Source organism: Trematomus bernacchii, unplaced genomic scaffold (genome assembly GCF_902827165.1).
Source record: "Trematomus bernacchii unplaced genomic scaffold, fTreBer1.1, whole genome shotgun sequence".
Taxonomy (NCBI): Eukaryota; Metazoa; Chordata; class Actinopteri; order Perciformes; family Nototheniidae; genus Trematomus; species Trematomus bernacchii.
In genome coordinates this window covers 25,861,547-25,887,598 of record NW_022988043.1, presented here as the reverse complement: position 1 = coordinate 25,887,598, position 26,052 = coordinate 25,861,547, and the positions used below count along the sequence as shown (strand labels likewise).

Below are 26,052 nucleotides of genomic sequence, written 5' to 3'. Positions count from 1 at the left end.
GTACCTTACTTTGACCATCCGTTCGCTGTTATTGATCATTGTGGAGAGCAGGCAGACGTTTTGTTTTGTATTATAGCAGCTATCGGATGGAATCAATAGGCTACATGGGCTGCACAGGTTGTCATGTCCGACTATCACAACTTCACAGTAGAATCATAATGAAAAATACGCCGGTAAAATGTGCCTGTAGAAAACGGCTTATGCCACAATAGGATAGCAACAACAAGTAGTCAAGTTAGTCAGTTTAGCTTCGGTGACTAACATCACCCATTTTATACCAGAGAAACTTTAATAACAGCGTTGTGATGCCAAACAGCGTCAATTCATACTGAAACACATTCATTTATGGGGAATTGGGGATATGTATCAGCTGCTTGTGTGACAGTTAGACAGTGAATACTTTATAGCGGCCGCTGCCGTGTGAGCTAACCCGGAGCTAACGGGAGAATAAACTCCTGTGGAAGAGCAGCACTGCAGCGGTCGGTAAATGCCGCTGAAACACATTAATAAACAATGAACCACGGCACTCTGGAGAAAAGTAGAAGGTTGGAGAAGTCGTTATTTAATTTAATCTGGCTTCGTATGATTAAAAGCAACACGAGCTAGAACAGGTTCGCGTTGGTGTGAAAGCCCTATTAGGGGCTCAGTACTGTCTGTAGCTATGTATGACCAATAAAAGCCTTGAACCTTGAACTTCAGCAAATATGCTGCTAAAGTGTTATAATGTAAATATGTATACACTATTAATCTGTTTATTATAAATAAAAACAGAGACAACATTTTTACCAGGCACTGAACTGATATGAAGTTGTTTTTAATAGTCATGCATTCATTTATTATTTGTGGGAATAAGGCTACAGGCACTACCTTGACACATCTGTCGCATATGGACCTGAATAATTCATAATTGTAATAATTAAAGTCTTATCTAATAAAATGTTGGATTATATACTGACAGTTACAGAGTGAATACAAAAGATGGGAGTGTTTGTCATTTACTTATATTTATTCTCATTACTATTTACGATTTTTTGAGGAAGACACTGAAGGCAGCATGAGTGCACCGTCACACATTTGTTGACAGTGAGCAACATCACATGCTAAGCTACAAGTGGATGATATTAGGTTTTGTTATCGTATGAAACATTTTTAAAACAAGGACTAGAGGCTTTGTGGCTCTCTTGTATTATCGGTGAAGTGTTTTACACATGAATAGATCCTCTAAGCTGTCTCGTTTCCTCCGAGCTAACCGCAGTGTTGTCTACTGCGGTTACCGTTCCCCTGGTCCTGGATTACACAGGCTGTACATCTAATTTAACCCTCAATGCTGAATACAAGGTAACCTAGTGTCGGTTATACATTTGACGCCGATTAAATAGTGATTCAAACACGTTGTGTTCTTTATTTAAAAGATGTCTCAAATGTATCGTTAGTTAAAAAGGGCTCGACAGTTTACCCATGCTATCGGTTGTATTAGGCCTCAATTCATGCCTCGGTCCAGAGTTGGGCAGTGAATCCGACAACATGTTACTTCGAGCAATTGACGCGGGTTTAAAGTTGCCGCTAGAGCGGGGCTGACGTTACACCGGTGTGCTCCTCTTTTGTGATTGTGAAAGGTGCAATAACCTAACGTTAGTATGTGGTGACAGTACTGTCCGTAAAAGCTATGTATATTGATACTCAGTACGTTTGGCCAGGTAATCAATTTCCATGAAACCAGCCTGTTGATTAGCGCTTGTTTGATAGGCGTTTATAGAAGCGGTAACGTTATAACAGTGAACCACAGCCAGGTTTAAAAAAACATAACATTTATGCTTACATTTCCCCTCAAATTAAACGAAGCGAGCAATCATTATTAGTTGCGCTGTGAATTTACAACAATGTATGTCAGTGTGAAAACGTATTAATGCAAAGCCAAACGTGTGCAAAGTAAGTTAAATTCGGGATAAACTGTCCTCTTTATATCTGTCAATATTGTGCACATTTGTAATGATATCACAACCACACCTAGGTTTACCAGCCAGGCTCACATGCACGCTGCATCCTGTTCCTCTAGCTTGCTCTGATCTGGGTTAATATAACCACTCTGACTCAAATAACTGTTCCCCAGGGCTGTGTTACAGACATGCACCCACCATCTCGAAAGGACTATATATCTATAAGCCTTGCTGGACAAGGAACTTACAATAACGGAAAGCAGTGGAGGAGACAGTCCTGCTGGAGGGTGAGTGATGGAGCAGTGATGGAGCAGCTCATGAAGTCATGTCTTCTTTCACCTAGGTTTCAAATGCTTATGTAGCCCACCCTGGTATTACTGTTATCCTTTGAATCAAGGTTTTAGAGAAGCAGGAGTGGGAAGACACAAACAACTCGGAGAGATTTCTTGGCGATTTTGGGAAACCTTTATTAACTATAAGTTGCTTTTATGTATTCCTGCAGGGACACAGCAATGTTGGCCTTGTGGAGCTTGGTAAAAATACAAATAAATAACCTTTGATAAAACTTTATTTCAGCTGCAGCTGGGCAATTTCACGCTTAATTTGAATGTTATATTATGTGACCAAAGGTTTTGCACAGTGCTAGGACATGGCAGAACATGAATTAATGTTAATGGTGGTGTTGAATGGTCACATCATGTCATAACAACTCAAAGTGAAGGAGGGATGAGTAACAATATGTCCCAGTAGACAATGTTGCAGTAGCAGAGCATAGCATTTAGCTGTCTTTTGCATCAGCGGAGCGTAAGGTGTGTTGTTAGAACACTCAGAGGACTTCAGTTCTCAGTAGTGCTGTTCCCCACTTGATCAAGCCACCACAGCAGCGCGTTCACACCGGAGTACTTTTCCCACAATAGTTCATCAGAACTACGATATATTTGCGTTCACACCAAAAAGCCCCAGGAACTAAAGTAGTTCAAATTAGTTCATCTGACCCGCTTTTCAGTCCCTGCTAGAGAGCAGGGACTGTCGTGGGAGAAAATAGTTCATACGTCTGATTGGCTGTGCGGAATGCAAACCACGCCCGTTTGACTCTGAATTTTTTTTTGGAAGCGGCCATTGTATTTGCTCGCTTCGGCCAGCGCACCCGAAGAGATTACTTTTGTGAAAGCAGTTATTATAGCAACACTAAATAAATCATCGAAGCGGTGGAGTGATGAGGATGTGTCGGCGCTTCTGGCGATTTACTCGGAGGACGCGAAGCGCCCCATTCAGAAGCTTCTACTGAATGCAGTTTCCGTGGCTCAGCAAAGTTAGCAGACCTGGCAAAGTCATGTCGGGACGAAGGTAAAATAAAGTACATGCACTGCACTGTTTTAATCTGCACAATACTGGTCTTAGATGTACTTTTATTTGCTCAGTAGATCGAGCTAGCCATGCTAGAACTTGCTATCATAGGTCCAAGCTGGCTAACAACATCTAGCTAGCTAGCTATTCTCAGCCGTGCCCGCTATGAACACGTTTTGACTTGTGAATAAGTGTGCAATGTTCTGTAATTTGCTTCACTAACTCATGGCACTAATCGTGTGTTTCAGGCGAGGTGTTTCTCTCTGGATTAGAAACTAGATAAAACGATAATATAACGTTAGCAATTAGCATGCTAGCTGGACATAATGCTACCTCTAACAATACATTGTAGTTGCTATAATTTCAAGTAATTTGCAACATTCATTCTACATGTTAATGGTAAAAGCTTAAACAGTTGATTACCTGCATGCCACAAAGACTGATGTTCTAATATTTTTGCACATTTAAGTAGAAATGTAATTGAAATTCTATTTATTTTTCCTTTTTTTTATTGATTGTTATAATTGTACTCAGCCATGTTATGTTAGATGTCAATCCACTTACACTGTAACTACTCTGGCCTTGAAAGAAGGTTACACATCTAACTGATGTCCTCTAATCCCTATAAAACAAAGTTCAAGCATACATTAAGCACAAAACAATAAATAAGGGCACTTTGATATTTATTTTTTATTTGATATTATTTGATCCTATCTTATCTTCTACTTTACACCTGCATTTTGTACACTGTCCCTGCCTGCACCATGTCCAATGTTGTCTCTGTTGACAACCTACTACAGTAGGCGATTAAACTGATCTTGTATCTTGCTTATTTCACCTTAGGAAAGCGGGCACGGGATGACAGCTTCCTTGACACCATCATGGCGATGGACCGCCGTGCCATGGTCAGCAAGGAGAATGAGGACCTGCGTGCCAAGGAGATGCACGACGAACGGCTGCTGCATTCACACAAGGCCCAGGAATCGGACGACCAGCTGCTCATGGTGATGCAGCGCCATGCTGACTCGGCGGCGCGCCAGGTGGAGGTGTCGGCGCGCCAGGTGGAGCAACAAAATACCTTTCAGGCTGGGCTTCTGGCAGTGCTAAGCGAGCTGATTAAATCCAACAGGCCTTCAATAAAAAAATTAAGAAAAACTTGTCGTCGTTGATAAACTGTACAATGACTTGTTGGGAGGCGTGTGGTGCAGTGGTCTGGTGCGTTGGTGTTCGGATCAGGGGAGCACAGGTTCAAACCCCACTGCAGTCAGCATGTCGTTGTGTCCCTGGGCAAGACACTTCACCCCAAATTGCCTACACCTGGGACAGTTAATTTTATATTATTGTGATTATATATATATATGCCACTGTTATTAATACTGACACTTCACTTTGCACTAAGGTGTGTCTGCTGCTGAGCCTACCTATTGTTATTTTATATATATATATATATATATATATATATGTTTTGATACTACTGACACTTTATTTGATATTGAAAATGTTAACTTCTATTTACATGCATACGACACACCTGGGACAGCGTGATGCTGTTATTGATATTGTCTTGAGTGTGCAATAAAAGAGAACCTACATGGCGATTAAACAGAGCCTGTATCTTACATTTTTCATTACATTTCATGTAACTAAGCTTGCTTATTTCTCCTCTGACACTTTATCTTTACAGTGACCTGTGTAGCATCCTATACATCACATGTAAGTGATTATTCTGATACCATCATGTTTCATCGGTTATAAACTGGCGAAGCTTTATTTATTGTGGCTTTCAAAAAGATAATTTCATTGTATTTCAAAATGGCGTCCAACACAAGCACTATTTATTTATAGAAAGAGAAATGGTTAAGTTTGTTATTACCAGTGTTGTGAGTTCAATATTTTTTATTAATTATAGTAAGGGAACATCTTAGGAGTTAGTGTAGTGAGTTTCAGAGCAGTGTAATAATAATCCCCATGTCATATAAACATGACATGGGGATTTGCTAACTTTTGATTTCCCCCATTTTACACGACACAAATGGAGGCCACTATGGGCCACAACTAACACGTAGGTTTCTGTAGGGTTCATGGCAGACGGATGCAGCTCTCAGGAGGATATATAATAAAGGTGTGTTTGCTGCTGAGCCTATTTAGTGTGCATACGACACACCTGGCACAGTTTATTAATTTCACACGTAGCGTAGCGCGTGCATGTCGTCGTCCAATCCCTTTGTCAATCCTTCTTAACCGCCTTCGCTTCCGAATCAGCATTGCTATTGTATTTGACTGGTCGACGATCTGTATTTGTGTTTGCTTAAATAACGCAGACGAAGCTCATGTCTGAGGTCGGAAGGTAAACAGACGCCTCATTTACAGCAAGTGGGCACAGGAGGTTTTTCTTCTTCTTTTTCTCTCGGTTTTTTGGCGGATTGAAACTTTAAGGTGCATACCGCCACCTACTGTACTCGCTGTGAAGTTGTTTGCGGCCTGCCAGTAAACCCAAAGCAGAAGAAGAAGTGATGTCAGTGGTTCATTTGCCTAATCCACTCCCAGGAACTCATTTTGGTGTGAACGCGATCTGCTTTAGTTCATCAGAACTAAAAGAGTTCTCATGAACTATTGTGGGAAAAGTACTTGGTGTGAACGCGCCTATAGGTATTGTCCTGCGCAGAACTCTATAGCACCATTAAGCCACAACATCAATATAAGTGATGAAACCTGTTGGTTCCTTGTTTGGTGCAGAACAAATGCACATTTTGAACCATAGTACTTGGACAGAAATGGACAGACGTAGGCATTTTTCACCATCTTTCTTTTGTCTGTGTGCCTGCAGAAATGGAAACAGCTCTCCAGATTGCAACGGAGCCTTATCCTCCTCTTCCTGTTCATGTGTGGAATTGCTTCCTATCCTGCTGTTGCTGAACACCTTAGAGGTAAGACTCTCAGTGTTTCCCCTAGGTTTACTGCTTTGGGGGGGTGCTGCCTGAGCGGGGGGGGGGGGGGGGGGGGGGGGGGGGGGGGCTTTGGGATATTTAAAAAAAAATACTTACTTAGGGTCAAAAACACTAAACTCACAACTTAAAATGTAAGCGTTTAGTTTATTTAATAAAAGCGCACATGTTCAATGTGAAAAGTGACAGTAGATATAGATTAGTTGCAATTTGGTGCTATATATATATATATATATATATTTAAAAAAAAAATATATTATAATTATTTTTTTTTTTTAAACACCTTGAATTTCAGGGGGGGCGCGGGGATCCGTTGGCGGGGCGCAGCGCCCCTCCAAGACAATGGTAGGGTAAACACTGACTCTTATATATTCAACATATCCCATGAGTCTGAGCAACTGGCATGCTGTCAGCATATTGTAAAGGCGCCTGTTGGGTTTTAACCTTGGACCTTTAGTTATCATTAGGCCAGTCGTCTTCAATCAATCAAAGTTTATTTATAAAGCCCAATATCATACATTTTACATTTGTCTCAGTGGACTTTGCAGTTTGTACAGAATATGAATACGACACCCTCTGTCCTTCCCTCACATCGGACATGGAAAAACTTCCAAACAAACCCCCAAGTTAAATTGGAGGAACCTCGAGGAGAGCAACCGAGGAGGATCCCTCTCCCAGGACGGACAGATGTGCAATAGATGTTGTGTGTAAATTAAAAAGATAATACATTTACAACATAGGTAGTCCAAATGCTTGAAAATGCATGTGTCTATAATAAGAAGATGAATCCAGGTGAAAAGTCTTCCCAATAGCTATGTTATAGCAGCCCTGTAATACTTTGGTACTAAATCTTTGTGTGTGTGTTGAGGCCTTACAGATGGAGAGCGCTCCACAGAGAGTAACAGCGTCCTGAGGCCCGTCTTCCCTCAAGTGCTGCCTGAGCCTGTCAAACCACTGCCAGAACAAAGCTCCCAGGTTTCTATGTTTCTTTGACCATCCACAGGGTTTCTAAAGGGCTTGGAACATTTTGTGCTATTTAGTGTTTTTACCTGCAATGTGTATGTTAATTTGGATTGTGTTATTCAGGATCCTGTAAGGTGATTGCCATTTCAAAAAGTTAATCTTTTCAGGTGATTTTTAACCCTGAGAAACTGCTTTGTAGATATATGAGTTTGTGCTAAAATGTATCCAGGCTGGGTTTTGAGCTTCACTATTTGACAATAAATGATTTAGTTTGAACAGTTTTGGCAGCAGATAGTTGGGTATCAGCACTTGACCATTTGTTTATCTTTTCAAGTTGATTCCCTACACTGAACATGCTGATTTCTTTCCCTCGCCTGATAGATAAATACTCTGTTACTGTGATAATAAAAGTACTGGTATAAACATATGAATTGGTGAAATACATAGTAAATGTGTACACTTAGTACCTTTTGAATTACATCACAGAATCAATTTTTTCTGTTTAATAACTTGCTTGAATGAAGTTCAAGATTTCAAAGGTCAAAATAAGTTGTTAATTTCATCATTTGTCACAGAAGAAATTATCCAACAAGAGAGGGCCGCCCATCCTTCAGAATCGTCTTCAGAAGAAGGGCAACGGTACAGTCACAGTGGAGGAAAAGAAAGAAAAAGGGGAGGAAGAGGGGGTCATCAGGTGAGTCTTGGCGTATGATCACAACTAACAGTTAGTTTACATATTTGTATAATTGATCTTTTATTCCTCTGGTGCCTTTTAGCTGGCGAGGTGCAGTGGTTGATACTGATAAGGACACAGGAGAAGCCAAGGATGGGGAAAGTAAGGATCATTTACTTGCCAACCATACATCTGGACCTTCAAACCAGTCAGGTATCTGCTGTTTGTTTTCCCACTTGATCACATTAAACAAAGGAAAAACATTTCCATCACAATATTGGAGTCATTTCTAATGGTGACAATGAATTCAAACATCAACTTCAGATTATCATTATAATCTAAATAAAGATGGCACATTTCTTACACTTGTTTCTGAATGTGTAGACTGGGATGGGATAATAACTAGGCCTCTTGTGTGTGTTGTGTGTTTCAGAAGCTAGCTTGTTGGAGGCTGTGAAGGACGCTTTCAGACATGCATGGCAGGGTTATAAAGACTTTGCTTGGGGCCACGATGAGCTTCGGCCCCTCTCCAAGTCCTACAGCGAGTGGTTCGGTTTGGGTTTGACGCTTATCGATGCCCTGGACACCATGTGGATCCTTGGCCTTAAAGAAGGTAGACTGAGCTTTGTGCCTTTCAACTTTAAAATGTTACTGTCCACTAGTCATAGCTGACTGTTTTCAGATAAACCCCACAACCACCCAATAATCTTTTAAGGATTAAATACTCATCTCCTGTATGCTAGAAAGGTTGAAAATTGGGAGAGAAAAACACAATGCCTGCAGCGATTGGAAGACACAACCCTGCTGTTCACATCATTCATATTGTAGCATACTGAAAGAATGGGTATTGGATACCTTTCTACTATCTGTATACTGTCTAACACATACTACCTTTATTTAAAATCACCTGCTATAGACCTGGTTCTTATACAAATCTTTGGAATTTCCTCATGTACAAAGCCATCTTATTTGTCTATGTAGAGCCTGTATGTACCCGTTAACTTCATCAAATCATTTCAGATGATATAGTAAGTTCACAAATGATTCTTTATTAATTCTCAAAATGGTGTATTGTTTTGTTACAGAGTTTGAAGAAGCAAGGACGTGGGTGGCCACAGAGCTCACATTCAACAAGAATGTAGATGTCAACCTGTTTGAAAGCACCATCCGAATCCTGGGAGGCCTCCTGAGTACCTACCATCTGACGGGGGACACCATGTTCCTGGACAAAGCTGTGAGTCCACCACGCGTACTCATTTCAAAACGGCAAGCATACTTTAAGCACATTAAAGAATGCAGAAAAACACCAACTTTGTTTTTTTCTAATGCCGATTATTGAACTACGTACGTAGACAATTAAATTGGCTGACTTCAATTAAAGTCAGCCATGGGTGACACTCAATGCCTTCAGCTGCACATACCTGGATGTTATCTTCATGTTTCTCTGCAGAAAGACATCGGCTCCAGGCTGATGCCAGCCTTTAACACCCCGTCAAAGATCCCCTACTCTGATGTCAATATCGGAAAAGGCACAGCCCACCCTCCCCGCTGGACCTCAGACAGCACTGTGGCCGAGGTCACCAGCATCCAGCTGGAGTTTAGAGAGCTCAGCCGCCTCACCCAGGACCCCCAGTACCAGGTACCTGACCCACAGATACTACATGCTGATCCAGGGTCCGCCCATAAACGCTGGCCCTTTTCATTAGCTCAGCTTTCCATTATTAATCTTGCTGACCCAACTTGAGGTCATCATGACATTATTGCACTAACCAGAACTTAGATATTTTTCTTCCCATCTGCACATGCTGTTTTAAAACTGCTTTGCAGTCTGAACTGGGCAGTTTATCAGGATTATTGCACAGATTATTCAAGTCATATTTTTTGTTCTCCCTAATGCACAACTGAGACGAGATGTTTTACATCTGAAGCTAACAAAGAACCAAAGTGTCACCGTAACCTACAAAGCTGAGTCTGAGGTGGTCAAAAATAAAAAGTTTCTAAAGGGTTAATAATTTCGAGTAGTATTGAAATGTCTCCAGTCATACAATACATGCACTTTTTTAAATCGGATTTAAAAAGAAAAATGGCAATTTGAATTGTTTTCCGCAAGCATTCTTTGACATGTGATTGGTCTTGCACAGTTGACTGTTCTGGTTCTGGTATCATGATTCTTTGAATGATGCGCAGCCTTACACTCTTGCTAAAGTTGCACAGTCGTGTTTTTGCTCCCTCTGTGTTGAGGATCTAGGAGGAGCTCATTTGTCTCACTATTGTTATATAGTAGATTTACTTTCTTAGATTGGGTGCTTTATCTGTTTCCAGTTTGAACTTGTATGCATTAGTATTTCTTGGGTTCCATATCAGCTTTTGCTTTTGTGGCCTCATTCTAACCCAATAACTAGTATCAACATGGTACCTGCGTTCGGAGCCCAGCTGATTCAAAAAGCAGGAATACACTTTTTAATAAGACTACTGTTATTTTATTGTTGTCCAAAATGGTAGTAATTAAGTGTTCAGAAGCACAATTAATTACATTTCAGTTTGTCATTCTTACAATATTCACACGTATTTCATTTTTGAAGAACCTCCTAACTAATCGGACTTCTGATCTTGGATTATCAGGATGCAGTGGCTGAGGTTATGAAACAAGTCCACAAGCTGGACGGAAAGCTGGATGGTCTCGTGCCCATGTTCATCAACACGAACAACGGACAGTTCACCCATCAAGGCATCTTCACACTGGGGGCCAGAGCAGACAGCTACTATGAATACCTGCTGAAGCAGTGGATCCAGGGGGGCAAGAAGGAGGACCAGTGAGTGGGACTAAACATACTTAGATTTACTTTCACATGAATCCATTAAAGTGCCATACTCAGCTTTTGCACAGCTTAGAAACAGATGGTAGGCATACCCTATACCCTATATGCCTACCAATTACTGACAAGATCTGTTCATACAGTATATGCATTTTAAACACGTTTACCTTCCTTCATAGGGATTATTGATTCAGTACATTTTAGTTCAGTAGATTTAAAAGTCTCCACGCAGAGACCATAATAGAATGCACTTGAATCCACTGCCTTTGTTGAAACTTTACAGTACTAATTAGACATGCAGTGATGGGGGATTTAAAGGCTGTTGTCGAAAAGCAATGATTTTGTCATTTTTTTCAGATTTGCCAAACAAAGGGTAGTTAGCAATGAGGTATATCTGTAGTGGCTTTCACCACAGAAGGACAGTTACAGCGTATCATTTTGAACCAGATTATAACCAGAAGGAAACATTCTGAGGTGAGCAGAAGTACACTCTTATTATGCTGGATATATACCAGAGGCAGTGCTTAACCCTGAATATCTTCTGGTTGCCCAATTATGTATTCATATCAAACATACCAGAGTCACATGTGACCTCAGATGAGCATGTCCAGGTAAAAGTATCAGTGTCATTCGCAAAGACATTCCTTCAGAATCTTTCCACGGTACCACAACATTACATGTGACTGAAAATCCTAGAGGACGCCAAGGATTCATAGAACTGGAGTCACATCTGTTTCTGTTCTCATATTTCCTGACTGCCACAGGCTCTGCTTATCACTGCAGGGCTTAGAGCAGCAGAATTGTGAACCCAGAGTACCTACCTCATTGATGAGGATGAAGCAGAGGAACTGAGAATCAGCCTTTTATATCACTGCATGTCTTTTTCATTTTACGCTAAAGTTTCACAGAGGGGTTGGCAATATTAACTCTGTATTATCTGGAGAATGCCTTCAAGGCCCATGGGGCCACAACACAGCTGTCCACCATGGGCACAACACTGGGCCCATGAGATTCAGATATTCCTGGTAGAGTGGCACTTATTCCAGTAGAAAAGTAGTAGAAAACGGTCAACCAACTCGTGCTGTGAACAACATAAAATATGAAACTGTGAAAACTTATTTTCATACAGTATGGGAGATTGGGCTAAATGCTGAGGTGGAATCATCAAACTGCATTCTTATTCAGGGGTTATTTTTAAGATGTGTGAGTGCTGACTGAAAGGCAGATGCATCCCTACTAGATAAATTGACAGACCAGTATTATATTTGATATCAAAACATGTCAGCAAGTCATACATGTCGTATGTAGAAAAAAAGGCTTTCTGTTATTCTGTCAGCACTCTGTAAGCATTAGGTTACTATGCCTGTCAGTGGGACAGCTGAAAGATGAATAAAGTGGAACAACAATCCGTTCCAGACACGCTCGAGGGCATGAGCTTAGATTAAGCAGCTTTGGATGTTGCTGTGATTTTGTGTCACTTCCGGGTATGACCTACTTAAATTGGCATGTACATTGGATTCAAATTGATTTGTTAATGTACCCATTGTTTAGGGAATATTTTTGATGGTCAAGTTACAGGCACTATTCATTATTGAATAAATACTAGGCTACATGTCTGTTCTGGAAAATATTCCAAACATTAGAACTCAATAAGGCCACGTTTTACTTTTTTGATGCTCTGTCATTAACTCTTCATACAACATGTCAGCCAATTTGATCTCTTATTCCACTGTAACAGTGCAAGCCGACTCACACATTTGGCATTCAAAGCTACAGAAGTGCCACGCAATTTCCCAAATAACTCAAAAGGAAAAAACTGAATTGTTTATCTGGAGGTATAAAAAATGACTTTATTTTTAATAAATGCTCCATTTCAAACGCTTTTTAACCTAGAGCTAGCATACCCTGTCAATCCATCAACCAAAACACTTCATTAATCCCAGGAGGGGAAATTATATGTTTTGACACTGGCACCATATTAGAATAAAATAAATACAAATGTATATAAAATGTGTTGATGTAAAAAAGTCCTTGTAGCCACAGGGACACAGTGTCTTAGGCACAGGAATGAGGCAGGACGTCCACCACAGTACAGGGACCCTCTGAAGACTCAGACTCATGGTGGAGACATGATGAAGACTCAGACTCATGGTGGAGACATGATGAAGACTCAGGCTCATGATGAAGACATGATGAAGGCTCATGGTGAAGACATGATGAAGACTCAGGCTCATGGTGGAGACATGATGAAGACTCAGGCTCATGGTGAAGACATGATGAAGACTCAGGCTCATGGTGAAGACATGATGAAGACTCAGGCTCATGGTGAAGACATGATGAAGACTCAGGCTCATGGTGGAGACATGATGAAGACTCAGGCTCATGATGAAGACATGATGAAGGCTCATGGTGAAGACATGATGAAGACTCAGGCTCATGATGAAGACATGATGAAGGCTCATGGTGAAGACATGATGAAGACTCAGGCTCATGGTGGAGACATGATGAAGACTCAGGCTCATGGTGAAGACATGATGAAGACTCAGGCTCATGGTGAAGGCATTATGAAGACTCAGGCTCATGATGAAGACTCAGGCTCATGATGAAGACATGATGAAGGCTCATGGTGAAGACATGATGAAGACTCAGGCTCATGATGAAGACTCAGGCTCATGATGAAGACATGATGAAGGCTCATGGTGAAGACATGATGAAGACTCAGGCTCATGATGAAGACATGATGAAGACTCAGGCTCATGGTGAAGACATGATGAAGACTCAGACTCATGATGAAGACATTATGAAGACTCAGGCTCATGATGAAGACATGATGAAGGCTCAGGCTCATGGTGAAGACATGATGAAGACTCAGGCTCATGGTGAAGACATGATGAAGACTCAGGCTCATGATGAAGACATTATGAAGACTCAGGCTCATGATGAAGACATGATGAAGACTCAAGCTCATGATGAAGACATGATGAAGGCTCATGGTGAAGACATGATGAAGACTCAGGCTCATGGTGAAGACATGATGAAGACTCAGGCTCATGGTGAAGACATGATGAAGACTCAGGCTCATGGTGAAGACATGATGAAGGCTCATGGTGAAGACATGATGAAGACTCAGGCTCATGGTGAAGACATGATGAAGACTCAGGCTCATGATGAAGACATGATGAAGGCTCAGACTCATGGTGAAGACATGATGAAGACTCAGACTCATGGTGAAGACATGATGAAGACTCAGGCTCATGATGAAGACATTATGAAGACTCAGGCTCATGATGAAGACATGATGAAGACTCAGGCTCATGATGAAGACATGATGAAGGCTCATGGTGAAGACATGATGAAGACTCAGGCTCATGGTGAAGACATGATGAAGACTCAGGCTCATGGTGAAGACATGATGAAGACTCAGGCTCATGGTGAAGACATGATGAAGGCTCATGGTGAAGACATGATGAAGACTCAGGCTCATGGTAAAGACATGATGAAGACTCAGGCTCATGATGAAGACATGATGAAGGCTCATGGTGAAGACATGATGAAGACTCAGCCTCATGGTGAAGACATGATGAAGACTCAGACTCATGATGAAGACATTATGAAGACTCAGGCTCATGATGAAGACATGATGAAGACTCAGGCTCATGGTGAAGACATGATGAAGACTCAGGCTCATGGTGAAGACATGATGAAGACTCAGGCTCATGATGAAGACATGATGAAGACTCAGGCTCATGGTGAAGACATTATGAAGACTCAGGCTCATGATGAAGACATGATGAAGACTCAGACTCATGGTGAAGACATGATGAAGACTCAGGCTCATGATGAAGACATTATGAAGACAGGCTCATGATGAAGACATGATGAAGACTCAGACTCATGGTGAAGACATGATGAAGACTCAGGCTCATGTTGAAGACATTATGAAGACTCAGGCTCATGATGAAGACTCAGACTCATGATGAAGACATGATGAAGACTCAGGCTCATGGTGAAGACATGATGAAGACTCAGGCTCATGATGAAGACATGATGAAGACTCAGGCTCATGTTGAAGACATTATGAAGACTCAGGCTCATGATGAAGACTCAGACTCATGATGAAGACATGATGAAGACTCAGACTCATGATGAAGACATGATGAAGACTCAGGCTCATGGTGAAGACATGATGAAGACTCAGGCTCATGATGAAGACATGATGAAGACTCAGGCTCATGTTGAAGACATTATGAAGACTCAGGCTCATGATGAAGACTCAGACTCATGATGAAGACATGATGAAGACTCAGGCTCATGGTGAAGACATGATGAAGACTCAGGCTCATGATGAAGACATGATGAAGACTCAGACTCATGGTGAAGCTCTCGGTGCGATCCTAGTAGGCCGCAACTGTCCTGGAGCCATCAAAGGAAACATTAATGTCAGATATATATCCTGGTGCAGCCATGTTTTACGTAAAGCACGAGCGGTGGCCTCGGCATAATGTCTGTTGTTCATAACTCTGAACCTCACTGAGCCGTTACCATCCCCATGGCAACCTCTAATACAGGGGAAACTGAGATTGAGATGAGCTAATTAGTACACTGTAAAACACATTTCTGGTATTATTCCACTTTTAAAGCCAGCCATTCAGTTTCCCATCAGTTTTTCAACATTCACTGTGCAGTTTGTTGACATTGCCCTTTCTGGTTGATAGCATGCAAAGAGTTTCAAAATGTACTCCTTATAAACGATGTCCCTGTGTTTCATTATGTTAGGCTCTTGGAGGACTACGTGCAGGCAATAGAGGGTGTGAAGAAGAATCTGTTGCAGAAATCTTCCCCTAATGGCCTCACCTTTGTTGGAGAACTTTCACATGGACAGTTCAGCCCGAAGATGGTCAGTAATATTCAGAAATGTCCTCAAGGTTATCCTGCTGCTCTGTTCTCTTTTTGCTTTTGGTGTGCACCATCTGTTACCCTGTCGAGTGCAAATTATTATAAAAATTCCCTCCTGTTGACCGATAATTAAGCTTGCACTGCTGAAATACAGTGAAGGAAATAATTATTTGATCCAATGCAGATTTTGTAAGTTTGCCCAATTACAAATAAATTAATAGTCTATAATTGGTTTATTTGAATGGTGAGAGTAAGAATATCCAAAAGAAAATCAAGGAATGGAAATGATATAAAAGATAAACAATTATTTGCATTTGATCCCCTTACAAAACATGTGTTAGTACTTGGTGGAGAAACCCTTGTTGGACGCACAGAGGTCAGACACTTCTTGTAGCTGGTCTCCAGGTTTGTGCACTTCTCAGGAAGGATTGTGGTCCACTCCTCTCTGAAGACCCTCTCCAAACCCTCCAGGTTTTGAGGCTGATGCTTGGCCTCTGGAAGCTTCAGCTGCCTCCACAGATTTTCTATGGGATTGAGGTCCGGAGACTGGCTAGGCCCCTCCCTCACCTATATGTGCTTCTTCTTTAGCCACTCCTGTGTTGCCTTGGCCGTATGTTCAGGGTCATTGTCCTGCTGGAAGACCCCTCCATGACCCATGTTCAGTGTCCTGGCTGAGGGAAGGAGGCTATCGGCCAAGATGTTACGCTACATGTCCCCGTACATCCTCTCCTCGATGCAGGGAAGTGGTCCTGTCCCCTTAGCTGAGAAACACCCCCAAAGCAGAATGTTTCCACCTCCATGCCTGACGGGGGGGGGGGATGGTGTTCTGGGGTTATACTCAGCATCTCTCTTCCTCTAACACGGCAGGTCGAGTTGATGCCAAAGATCTCGATGTTGGTCTCATCTGACCACATCCTCTTCTCCCAAGCCTTCTCTGAATCATTCAGATGTTCATTGTCAAACTTCAGACGGGCCGTTCATGTTCTTCTTGAGCAGGGGACCTTCAGGCGCTGCAGGATTCGATCCATTATGGTGTAGTATGTTACCAATAGTTTTCTTGGTGACTGTGGTCCCAGCTGCCTTGAGATCATTAACAAGTTCCTCCCGTGTAGTTCTTGGCTGATCCCTCACATTTCTATCAATACCCCACGGGGCCAGATCTTGTGTGGAGCCCCAGACCGAGGGCAATTGATGCTCATTTTGTGTTTCTTCTATTTCTGAATAATGGCACCAACAGTTGTGTCCTCCTCACCAAGCTGCTTTCTGATGGTCTTGTAGCCAGTCCCAGCCTTGTGCAGCTCTACAGTCTGGTCCCTGAGGTCCTTAGACAGCTCTTTAGTCTTGCCCATGGTGGAGAGGTTGGAATCTGATTGATTGATTCTGTGGACAGGTGTCTTTTATACAGGTAACAAGTTGATGTTAGGAGTACTTTCCTAAAGGAAGAGGACTCATGTAACCGGTCTGTGGGAGCCAGAATTCTTGTTTGTTGCAAGGGGATCAAATACTTATTTCACACAATTAAATGCAAATAAATGTATATCTGTTATTTGATACACATTTCTGATTATTCTGTCTCTCATTAATCAAATAAATCTACCATTCAAATTATAGACTGTTCATTTATTTGTAAGTGGGTAAACTTATAAAATCGGCAAGGGATCAAATACTTATTTCCTTCACTGTACTCTTAGCTGTGCACTTACAGAAATACTGCTTATCTCTGACGGGATATGTACAGTACATTATTGTAATAAATATTGCTAGGGTCAATTTTGAAATGTATCTAATAGATCAAGATATTTGATGATCTAAGACTGCTGGGATGAAGTTTATCAATTATACAATTCATCATTTTTTAATTTATTTTGATGTGGGGACGTGACAGAATGTGTACACACAGCTTCCTGTTAACTGTCCTTGTGTGTACTCTTTGTTTTTCAGGACCATCTGGTGTGTTTCCTGCCGGGCACGCTGGCTCTGGGGGCCCACCACGGCCTCCCTGCTGATCACATGGATCTGGCCAAACAGCTGATGGAGACCTGCTACCAGATGTACATCCAGATGGAGACGGGCCTCAGTCCAGAGATCGTCCACTTCAACATGCATGAGGGCAGCATCCGAGACATCGACGTAAAGGTAGAGAGAGACGGAGCTGCAGGAGTGGATCAGAGGGTCTCATCCTAACATGCAGCAATGTCCTCTACAAACTCATTTTGTGTGATTCTGGATAAAGGCACTGCCTAAAGTCTCAGGGAAGAAAGTCATGGTGACCTTCCATCTTCCCATTGTTCAACCACTAATTGTCTTGTGGATTTTAAGAGAACCATTCTAGAGTCAAAAGGCATGAAATCAGTGAAGTGTGACAATAAGCAATGTGAAGCAGTTTGTTTGTACTCGGATGTTAATTCAGTGTGTTGTATTGACTGTGATGATAGCTTGCAGATAGGCACAACCTCCTGCGGCCGGAGACCGTGGAGAGCCTCTTCTACCTGTACAGGTTCACCAAAGACCACAAGTACCAGGACTGGGGCTGGAACATTCTGCAGAACTTTAACAAGTACACCAAGGTATGGTACACCATGACCTTCACTCCTCTGTCCCCATCAAAATGATATCTCAGATGGGCTTCTGCGGGACAAAATGACATCATCTGTAAACTGTTAAATGATGTAACAGCCACGCTCAGCATACATCAAACACATTCAAAAGGAATCATTCAAATGTAAAATTGGAAGGTTACTTGTCTGTTCATATGTTGATGTTGGTGCATTTCTATTCCAAATATATGCTTCATACAGTGACCTGCGCAGTGTTGGGATTGTTGTCCACCAAGACTGAACTTTTAAACATCAACAAAAGTATCAGTTTCTTTATTGTCTATAAATGATTAAGAAAGCTATATAAAGTCAACGGTTCATCTACATGCTTGGCTAAATATGTGTAAGAAATATGAATGAGATAAAGGTGCACCACTACACATTGTGTTTGCATAATGCAATTTGTATTAAAGGGCGTTCCTACAAACTGATAGCAGCTGAATCTGCTTCTGTTTCCCCTCAGGTTTCCTCCGGGGGCTACACCTCCATCAACAACGTCCGTGACCCGGACTACACCAGCCCTCGAGACAAGATGGAGAGCTTCTTCCTGGGAGAGACCCTGAAGTATCTGTACCTGCTTTTCTCAGACGATCCCAGCCTCATCAGTCTGGACGAGTATGTGTTCAACACTGAAGCTCACCCCCTGCCTATATGGCCCTCCACAGCCTGACACAAACATACCCAGGAATTGAAATGGCCGATAGAACTGCATGTAGAAACTGAACACATCTCAGGGTTGGTCGAACACCAAGATAACTCCTGTCTTCTATCTCTGTGACTGAATGTTGTCTGAATGACAAGCACACACCAGAGGGAGCGTCTCCGTCACTGATTCCATCAATGGTTTCCTCTCCGTGTGAAGAGGAGCCGGGGTCAACTTGTAGACTGGTTTATTTTGTGTCATGGACTCTGGTAGTGAGTGTATGCTGATGAAGCAGAGGAAGGTTTCCGTCCTCTACCATCTGCGTTAAAGAGAAACCTGATTGTGACTTGAACACATGAAGGTGTTGGATGGCTGATACTGAAATTTCCAGTTTGAAGCTGTTCATTGCTTACAGCTGTGCACATAAATTCGAACACAAATTTCCATTTTATGTCGGGGAAAAAAACATGTTGTATTTCTCCCCTGCATTGTATCCAGTAAAATAGTTTCTTAAGCTCGTATCTGCCATGGGGGTGCAACCCGGTGCTGAGGTCAGCAGGCTGGTGCCTTGTAGCAGACGGTTACTGACAGCAGCCAGCAGCTGTCTGACCTGAAGCCTCCTGTGTGTCTGCTCCTGCCCCCCCTCTGTCACAGCTCTGTACTGCTGTGACTCCTGCAGGGCTGCAAGACAAAGCTAATGAGTCCATCACACTGTGTCATATAGTCATTCTGTCTGGCTATGACTATCCTCAGATGCCCTCGGTGCTCGCTCATTCCAGTATTCGCTTTCCCATGCTGCATTCATGTCATACAGGAGATGTGACTTTACTGCATAAAAGTACCATCCTAGATCAGTGCGACTCGAGGAGTAGCATTCAGTTTAGTTGGTGGAGGACACTGACTTCAAGTCTGCAGGGTCAGGGGATATCAAGATAATATTTCTCCGTTTGTCAGAGATGATCTTATGTCAAACTTCAGTAAAAGCACACAATACTGTAACACACTTACATGCCTCAACGCCCAAGCAACGCTTTTTTGTTTTGTTTTGCAACCTGGCAACCCAGCAGTTTTCCCAATGCCCGACATGATTGGTGGACCCTGACCGGCAGGCCAGGCAGAGCTACTGTTCATGAATGCAACATGGTGGACATCTGCTCAGCAGAGTCTGGGGCCATGCAGATCCTTAAACTCTTACATTTAACCTTTGATAATCAAGGTCGGAAAATGTCCAGGGTTGTAGGAGAAGGGTGTGTGTGTTGCTGCCCCATAAAGGATGGCAAGTTATTAATAACTTCTTGCAATCGTATAATTCCCATTTGGCATGAATGTATCATTTATCTGTACTCGGGACTGACTTTGTTATGATTTCAGTTGTTGCCAAGCAGCAGATTTATTAGTGAAGTGTGAAGCTTGTCTTTTGTGAGGATATCAATGAGTTATAAGCATTAATGTTTTTTTTATCATTTTGCTGAGAAGCTGCTCTTTTCACTGATTGTTCCATTTCTCTCTCCTTCTGTTTGTCTTGGTATGGTGTGACATTCATCTGTTTCTCTTTGAAGTGATAGCAATTCATTTAAAATATAAATTTAGCGTGCGATCATCTTAATACAGTCAGCTCTTGTGCATGTTTTGTTTTCAAAGTAGCAACCTCACAGCAGCTGCATTCATTCCTGTAAATACTAATAGTTGACATCATAGCTCTCTTCTGTTATGACTTTATTAAGACCAAACTCATCTTGTATATTCTGTGTATTTTTCCTTGGTGTCGTTTCACATGTGCCTTCAAAAGACAACTGTTAACTTGCTGATGTGTATTTCTATCCAGTCTATTATTAACATGTGCATACGTTGCTGGTTAGCCACAGTGTGAAAATTATGAAAACTGCAGAATGCAAATATGACTTTTTTTACGATGGAATAATGAAATAAGGATTTATATTTTTTCAGCAGTCCCTCAAAGCAATCTTTAGGTTTACAGAAAGCTCATCTCTAGCAGTGTAAGTATTGACATCCTGCCTGAAGAGGCTCTATGACCCCTCCCTAGATGTTTTCAGCATAATTCCTGAGCCAAAAATATGCTGAAAATATTATCAACCTTAGTGTTTGATATAAATGAAAAGCCATTTCTACAAAGCAGCCTGTTTCAGGTCAAACTATTTTCAGTGCTTTTGATAAGGGTCTGTGTGTGTGGGGGGTTTGAAATCATTGATGACTGCGTCACTTCTGTTTGAGACAGACTGCTTTAACTGGAGGCTGCACTCTGCTGTGCCATGCTGCACACAAACATTTTTTATTTGTGTTGGTTTTTATTGTCACATGGTGAATGATAAACGCTGGATCGGCTTTAAATTAGTAAACATTTTAGAAATTAAAGAGATTTTATTGAACAGAATATTTGTGTTGATCAATGACTCATCTGCTTTACGTGTTTGATGTCTTGGGATAGAAACGGAGCATACAGCAGGGTCAGATCCTCACCTCAGCTGGTGTGTGAGGGGGAGGATGGAGAGGCTGCAGATCCAATGATCTAAATGTTTAGATCTTGAAAGTCAAACTTTGTAATGCTATTGCCTTTGGAAAACATTTTCGAGAGCAAGCAAAATGTTACACAAGCTGTTTGACATGTCCATGATGACTTTCATTTTCCTCGACCGAGCAGCTCATCCAATCATTCTGTGCATTGTAAAGTTCATTATTTCCCTCCATGTCGGCTCAATGCCAGGGTGAACTCTGCGTGTTCCAAAGCCATGAAGAGCTTTAAAGTGATTGCTGTGATCTGACCCGCTCCTGCTCCACCCACTGAGCGATGAGCTCGGCTTCTGTCTTCCTGGCACTGATCACTGACACAGGATCTGCAGCATTAGATCCTCTGCATGAAACAACAGATAAAGGCAGATTAGATTTATTTGAGGGTTAAAGAGTCAGGATGTGTGCAGGGACCCGCTGGCTCTACCTGAGATCCAGATGATGGGCGCCTTCACAAATGTTCACAGCTACCAATGATGAGCTCAGGGACCGGCGCACCTAAACAGAAGAGAGATGATTGGGTCAGACTGAACGCAGCGCTTCACAGTTTACAGTGCTGACTTAAGATAAGAAGTACTTTATTGATCCCAATTTGGGAAATGTTTGCGTTGCAGCAGCATTCAAGAACATGGCATTTGTACAATCAAAATTAAAAGACTAAAAATAAACATTCCAAAATCTTGATTTCATCTCCTACCCCTCCGTTGGCCCACGGGTCCAGATCTCCATTGGAGAAGATAATGTTGCTGGCTGTGGAGAGGGCTACACGCGCGCGCGCGCGCACACACACACACACACACACACACACACACACACACACACACACACACACACACACACACACACACACACACACACACACACACACACACACACACACACACACACACACACACACACACACACACACACACACACACACACACACACACACACACACACACACACTCTTCAGTTTGATCCCAACAAACTGGATTATCTTGATCCCACCAGAGGGGTGGATTTCCAGAGCAAAATGTACTGTACAATTTATTTAAAAATATGTTTCAATATAAATAAGATGGCAAAGTTTGTTAACTGAAATAATACACAATTCTTAGCCTTCATGACAAATCAATTTTATTTTTCGGTCACGTTGTGAGTGAGTTGGAAAGATGGACAAAAAGGGGCCTAATTGTACATCTGCTGAGACCCATGCACTGCTCCAGAGTGTAAGGAATCATTCTGACTCCATAGTTGGTAGCTTTAACAGAGAGGGTGGAGCGACTAAAGTAAAGAGCGGAATATGGATGGAAGTTACAGACAATGTGAATGCCACAGGATCTGGACACAAGAGGACGGTGGACCAAGTGAGGTTGAGGTGGAAGAATCTGAAGCAGCAAGCTACCAAAGACCACAGACGGGTAACAAAGCGTATAAAAGGGGACAATACACAGATGTGGTACTTGATATCATTGGTGGTCAGCAGTCACAATCTTTACATGGAATACCAAACGTTGTACTGGATGGTGAGTCGCAGGTATGTGTGATTTGATCCTTGTCCCTATAGAACTACAATTATTATCTTGTATAATTGCTATTTTCATAGTACTACAAACTACAATAGCCGCGTTCACACCAAGTACTTTGCAGTACTTAGTTCCGGCACTCAGAGCCCCGGCGCTTTTTACCCCAGGGCACTTAGTACAGATCGCGTTCACACCGGAGTACTTTTCCCTGAGGGAAGATTACGCAAATGAGCCGCTGACGTCACTTCTTCTTCTTCTGCTTTGGCTTTACTGGCAGACCACAAACCACTTCACGGCGAGTACAGTAGGTGGCGGTATGCACCTTAAAGTTGTTTGCAATCCGCTACAAAACAAGAGAAGAAGAAGAAGAAGAAAAACTTCCCGCGTATACTGCGACGCCCACCCACTCGCTGTACATTAGGCGTCTGTTGTTTACCTTCCGACCTCAGACATGATGGAGATGGAGTCGACTGAAGTTGTGCTGTTTGTGCTCATGTTATACAGCTTTGTAACTGAGTTAATGCAGCCTGAGCAACTTGCGTACAATAACAAAACAAGCCGAGCACGAGTGGTGGTGGAGAACGCTTTTGGCAGACTGAAGGGCAGGTGGCGGTGCTTGATGAAAAGAAACGACTGCAAGATGGACAAGATCAAAATCCAGGTGGCAGCATGTTGCATATTACATAACCTTTGTGAAAGTAATGATGAGTACAGGGACGAATGGACTGCCTTACCGGCGACCCAGCTTGATGGGCCAGCCATTGCCGAGGCTGGGGGGCAAGACACGCGCACAGCCCTTATGAGGCATCTGAACAGCGTGTAAATTGTACATTGTAAACATTTTGACAAAGCTGATCTTTTGTACAGTGCTTTTGTTTCTGTCTTTTATTTTCCAGTCAAGACAGGCAACATTACAATAGTGTACAGTGTGGCAATATAATAACAATAAACTGTGCCAGGTGTGTTGTATGCACAGTAAATAACCTCAGCAGCAAACCCACCTTTATTATTTATTATATATCTTCCTGAGACCCACTGCATCCGTCTGCCATAAACACTATGGAAACCTACATGTTAGTTTCGGCCCATAGTGGACTCCATTTTGTGTTGTGTAAAATGGGGGGGGGAATTAAAAGTTTGCAAATCCCCATGTCCTCCTCAGAGGACAATCATAAAAACATTTAGTTTTAGGTCAAATAATATTTAAAATTATATAAATTATCATATTTGTGTATGTGAATGTATGTGTATTGTGTATGTATCCTGAACTTCCTGACGGGCAGACCCCAGGCAGTGCGGGTGGGAAATATCACATCCTCCACCCTGATTCTCAACACCGGTGCCCCTCAAGGCTGCGTGCTCAGCCCTCTCCTCTACTCCCTGTTCACCCACGACTGCGTGGCCACACACAGCTCCAACACCATCGTGAAGTTTGCTGATGACACGACCGTCATCGGCCAGATCACAGACGATGACGAGACGGCGTACAGAGAGGAGGTCGAAAACCTGACATCTTGGTGCCAGGAGAACAACCTCCATCTCAACATCAGCAAAACAAAGGAGCTGATTGTGGACTACAGGAAGCAGCAGGGAGAGGGACACGCCCCCATCGCCATCAATGGGACTACGGTGGAGAGAGTCAAAAGCTTCAGGTTCCTTGGGGTCCACATCACTGAGGACCTGACATGGTCTCTTCACACCACCACCATCACCAAGAAAGCTCGACAGCGGCTCTTCTTCCTCCGCAGGTTGAGGAGGTTCAAAATGGATTCCAGGATACTCTGCAACTTCTACAGGTGCACGATAGAGAGTATCCTCACTGGCAGCATGACGGCCTGGTACGGCAGCTGCACCGACCTCGATCGTAAGGCTTTACAGAGGGTGGTGAAAACTGCACAGCACATCACCAGGACGGAGCTGCCATCCATGGAGGACCTTTACTCCCAGCGGCTCAGGAAGAAATCACTACGGATTATCAAAGACCCCCATCACCCCAGCCACAAACTGTTCTTTCTGTTGCCGTCTGGCAGACGTTACCGCAGCATCCTGGCAAAGACAAGAAGATTCGGAGACAGTTTCTTCCCGCGGGCAGTGAGACTGTTAAAAAATTGAACTGTTGAAACAACTTCAAACATTCAACTGCTACTCAGTAGTATGTATCTAATACCTAATATATATATATCATTCCAATAACTTGTATATAGACTCATACTGCACTATTCCACATCATAACTTTATTTCATTTTTATAACTATTATTATTTTTGTATTGCTCATGCTCTTATTGTTATTATGTTATGTTATTATGTTGCATTGTTGGAGAAGCCTGTGACATAAGATTTTCAACTGCATAATTACTCTGTAGCTATGTCAGATTGACAATAAAGAACCTTGAACCTTGAACCTTGTGCCCCTGCCATTCCTCCACAAGGTTGCAACATTGATGATAAATAAATGACAAATAAAGCTTTGCCAGTTTATAACCGATGAAACATGATGGTATCAGAATAATCACTTACATGTGATGTATAGGATGCTACACAGGTCACTGTAAAGATAAAGTGTCAGGAGAAATAAGCAAGACACAGGATCTGTTTAATCGCCATGTAGGTTCTCTTTATTGCACTCTCAAGACATAACAGTAAATAGAAGTTCACATTTTTAATGTAAATAAAATAGAAGTTGTGTAAATTAACATTATCAATATAAAATAAAGTGTCAGTTGTATCAAGACTATATAATAACAGTAATAACAATAATATAAAATGAACTGGTGAGCATCTTGTCCTCCGTTTCCTGGGCCTTGGTGAACAGCACCATCTGATCCCCGTGCATCGACTCTTTCACCACGGCACGCCGGTCCTCCAACGCCTGGACGGTGTCAAAGAAATTCGCATCCCGCGTCCGCTTTCCTAAGAGGGGAAAATAAGCAAGATACAAGATCTGTTTAGTCGCCATGTAGTTTTACAACATACGTGTGTGTGTGTGTGTGTGTGTGTGTGTGTGTAGCTGCCGCTCAAAGTGCCCTTCTTTATTGTTTTGTATTTTTGAAGAGTGCTTCATGTATGCTTGAACTTTGTTTAATGTTGTTGAGGCAAGTTTTCTTACCGGAAGTCATGTGACCTCTAGCCCGGATGTTTACAATGTTTGTGAGAGAGTAAAAAGGCGCGAACATTTGTAAACGCCGGTCTAGGCGAATACG

At 42.3% G+C, this 26,052-nt stretch overlaps 2 protein-coding genes across 4 annotated transcripts in view; one reads left to right on the top strand and one right to left on the bottom strand.

The window, feature by feature from the left end:
- The first annotated feature begins 1,059 nt into the window (after positions 1–1,059).
- man1b1b (mannosidase, alpha, class 1B, member 1b) lies at positions 1,060–21,209 on the top strand. 3 transcript variants are annotated; one of them, XM_034117697.1, is made up of 14 exons: positions 1,060–1,338; positions 2,111–2,224; positions 6,112–6,211; positions 7,098–7,204; positions 7,771–7,886; positions 7,969–8,078; positions 8,299–8,478; positions 8,951–9,099; positions 9,316–9,504; positions 10,488–10,678; positions 15,458–15,578; positions 17,519–17,713; positions 18,013–18,144; positions 18,638–21,209. In XM_034117697.1, exons 2-14 carry the CDS (start codon positions 2,126–2,128, stop codon positions 18,842–18,844), a joined length of 1,896 nt encoding a protein of 631 aa, XP_033973588.1. In that variant the 5' UTR covers positions 1,060–1,338; positions 2,111–2,125; the 3' UTR covers positions 18,845–21,209. The 3 variants fall into 3 exon arrangements, with proteins under 3 accessions (XP_033973588.1, XP_033973587.1, XP_033973589.1); XM_034117696.1 differs by having other exon boundaries at positions 7,768–7,886; XM_034117698.1 differs by lacking the exons at positions 1,060–1,338; positions 2,111–2,224; positions 6,112–6,211 and adding an exon at positions 6,586–6,932 and having other exon boundaries at positions 7,768–7,886.
- The window catches only part of dpp7 (dipeptidyl-peptidase 7), a 16,996-nt gene continuing 12,120 nt past the window's right edge, over positions 21,177–26,052 (bottom strand). Inside the window, exons 11-13 of the mRNA XM_034117699.1 lie at positions 22,041–22,105; positions 21,771–21,841; positions 21,177–21,686 (exon numbers count right to left, since the gene is read on the bottom strand). Of these exons, the coding sequence (XP_033973590.1) occupies positions 21,575–21,686; positions 21,771–21,841; positions 22,041–22,105 (248 nt within the window). The 3' untranslated portion in view covers positions 21,177–21,574. The remainder of the gene's footprint in view (positions 21,687–21,770; positions 21,842–22,040; positions 22,106–26,052) is intronic.

What these genes read in the sequence shown, in the direction of transcription:
- man1b1b (XM_034117696.1), top strand. Translation starts at nt 2,126, where the DNA reads ATGCACCCACCATCTCGAAAGGACTATATATCTATAAGCCTTGCTGGA. An exon ending in TGTTGCTGAACACCTTAGAG is followed by an intron (nt 6,212 to 7,097) that starts GTAAGACTCTCA and finishes GTGTGTGTTGAG; the next exon opens with GCCTTACAGATGGAGAGCGC. An exon ending in GAGGAAGAGGGGGTCATCAG is followed by an intron (nt 7,887 to 7,968) that starts GTGAGTCTTGGC and finishes GGTGCCTTTTAG; the next exon opens with CTGGCGAGGTGCAGTGGTTG.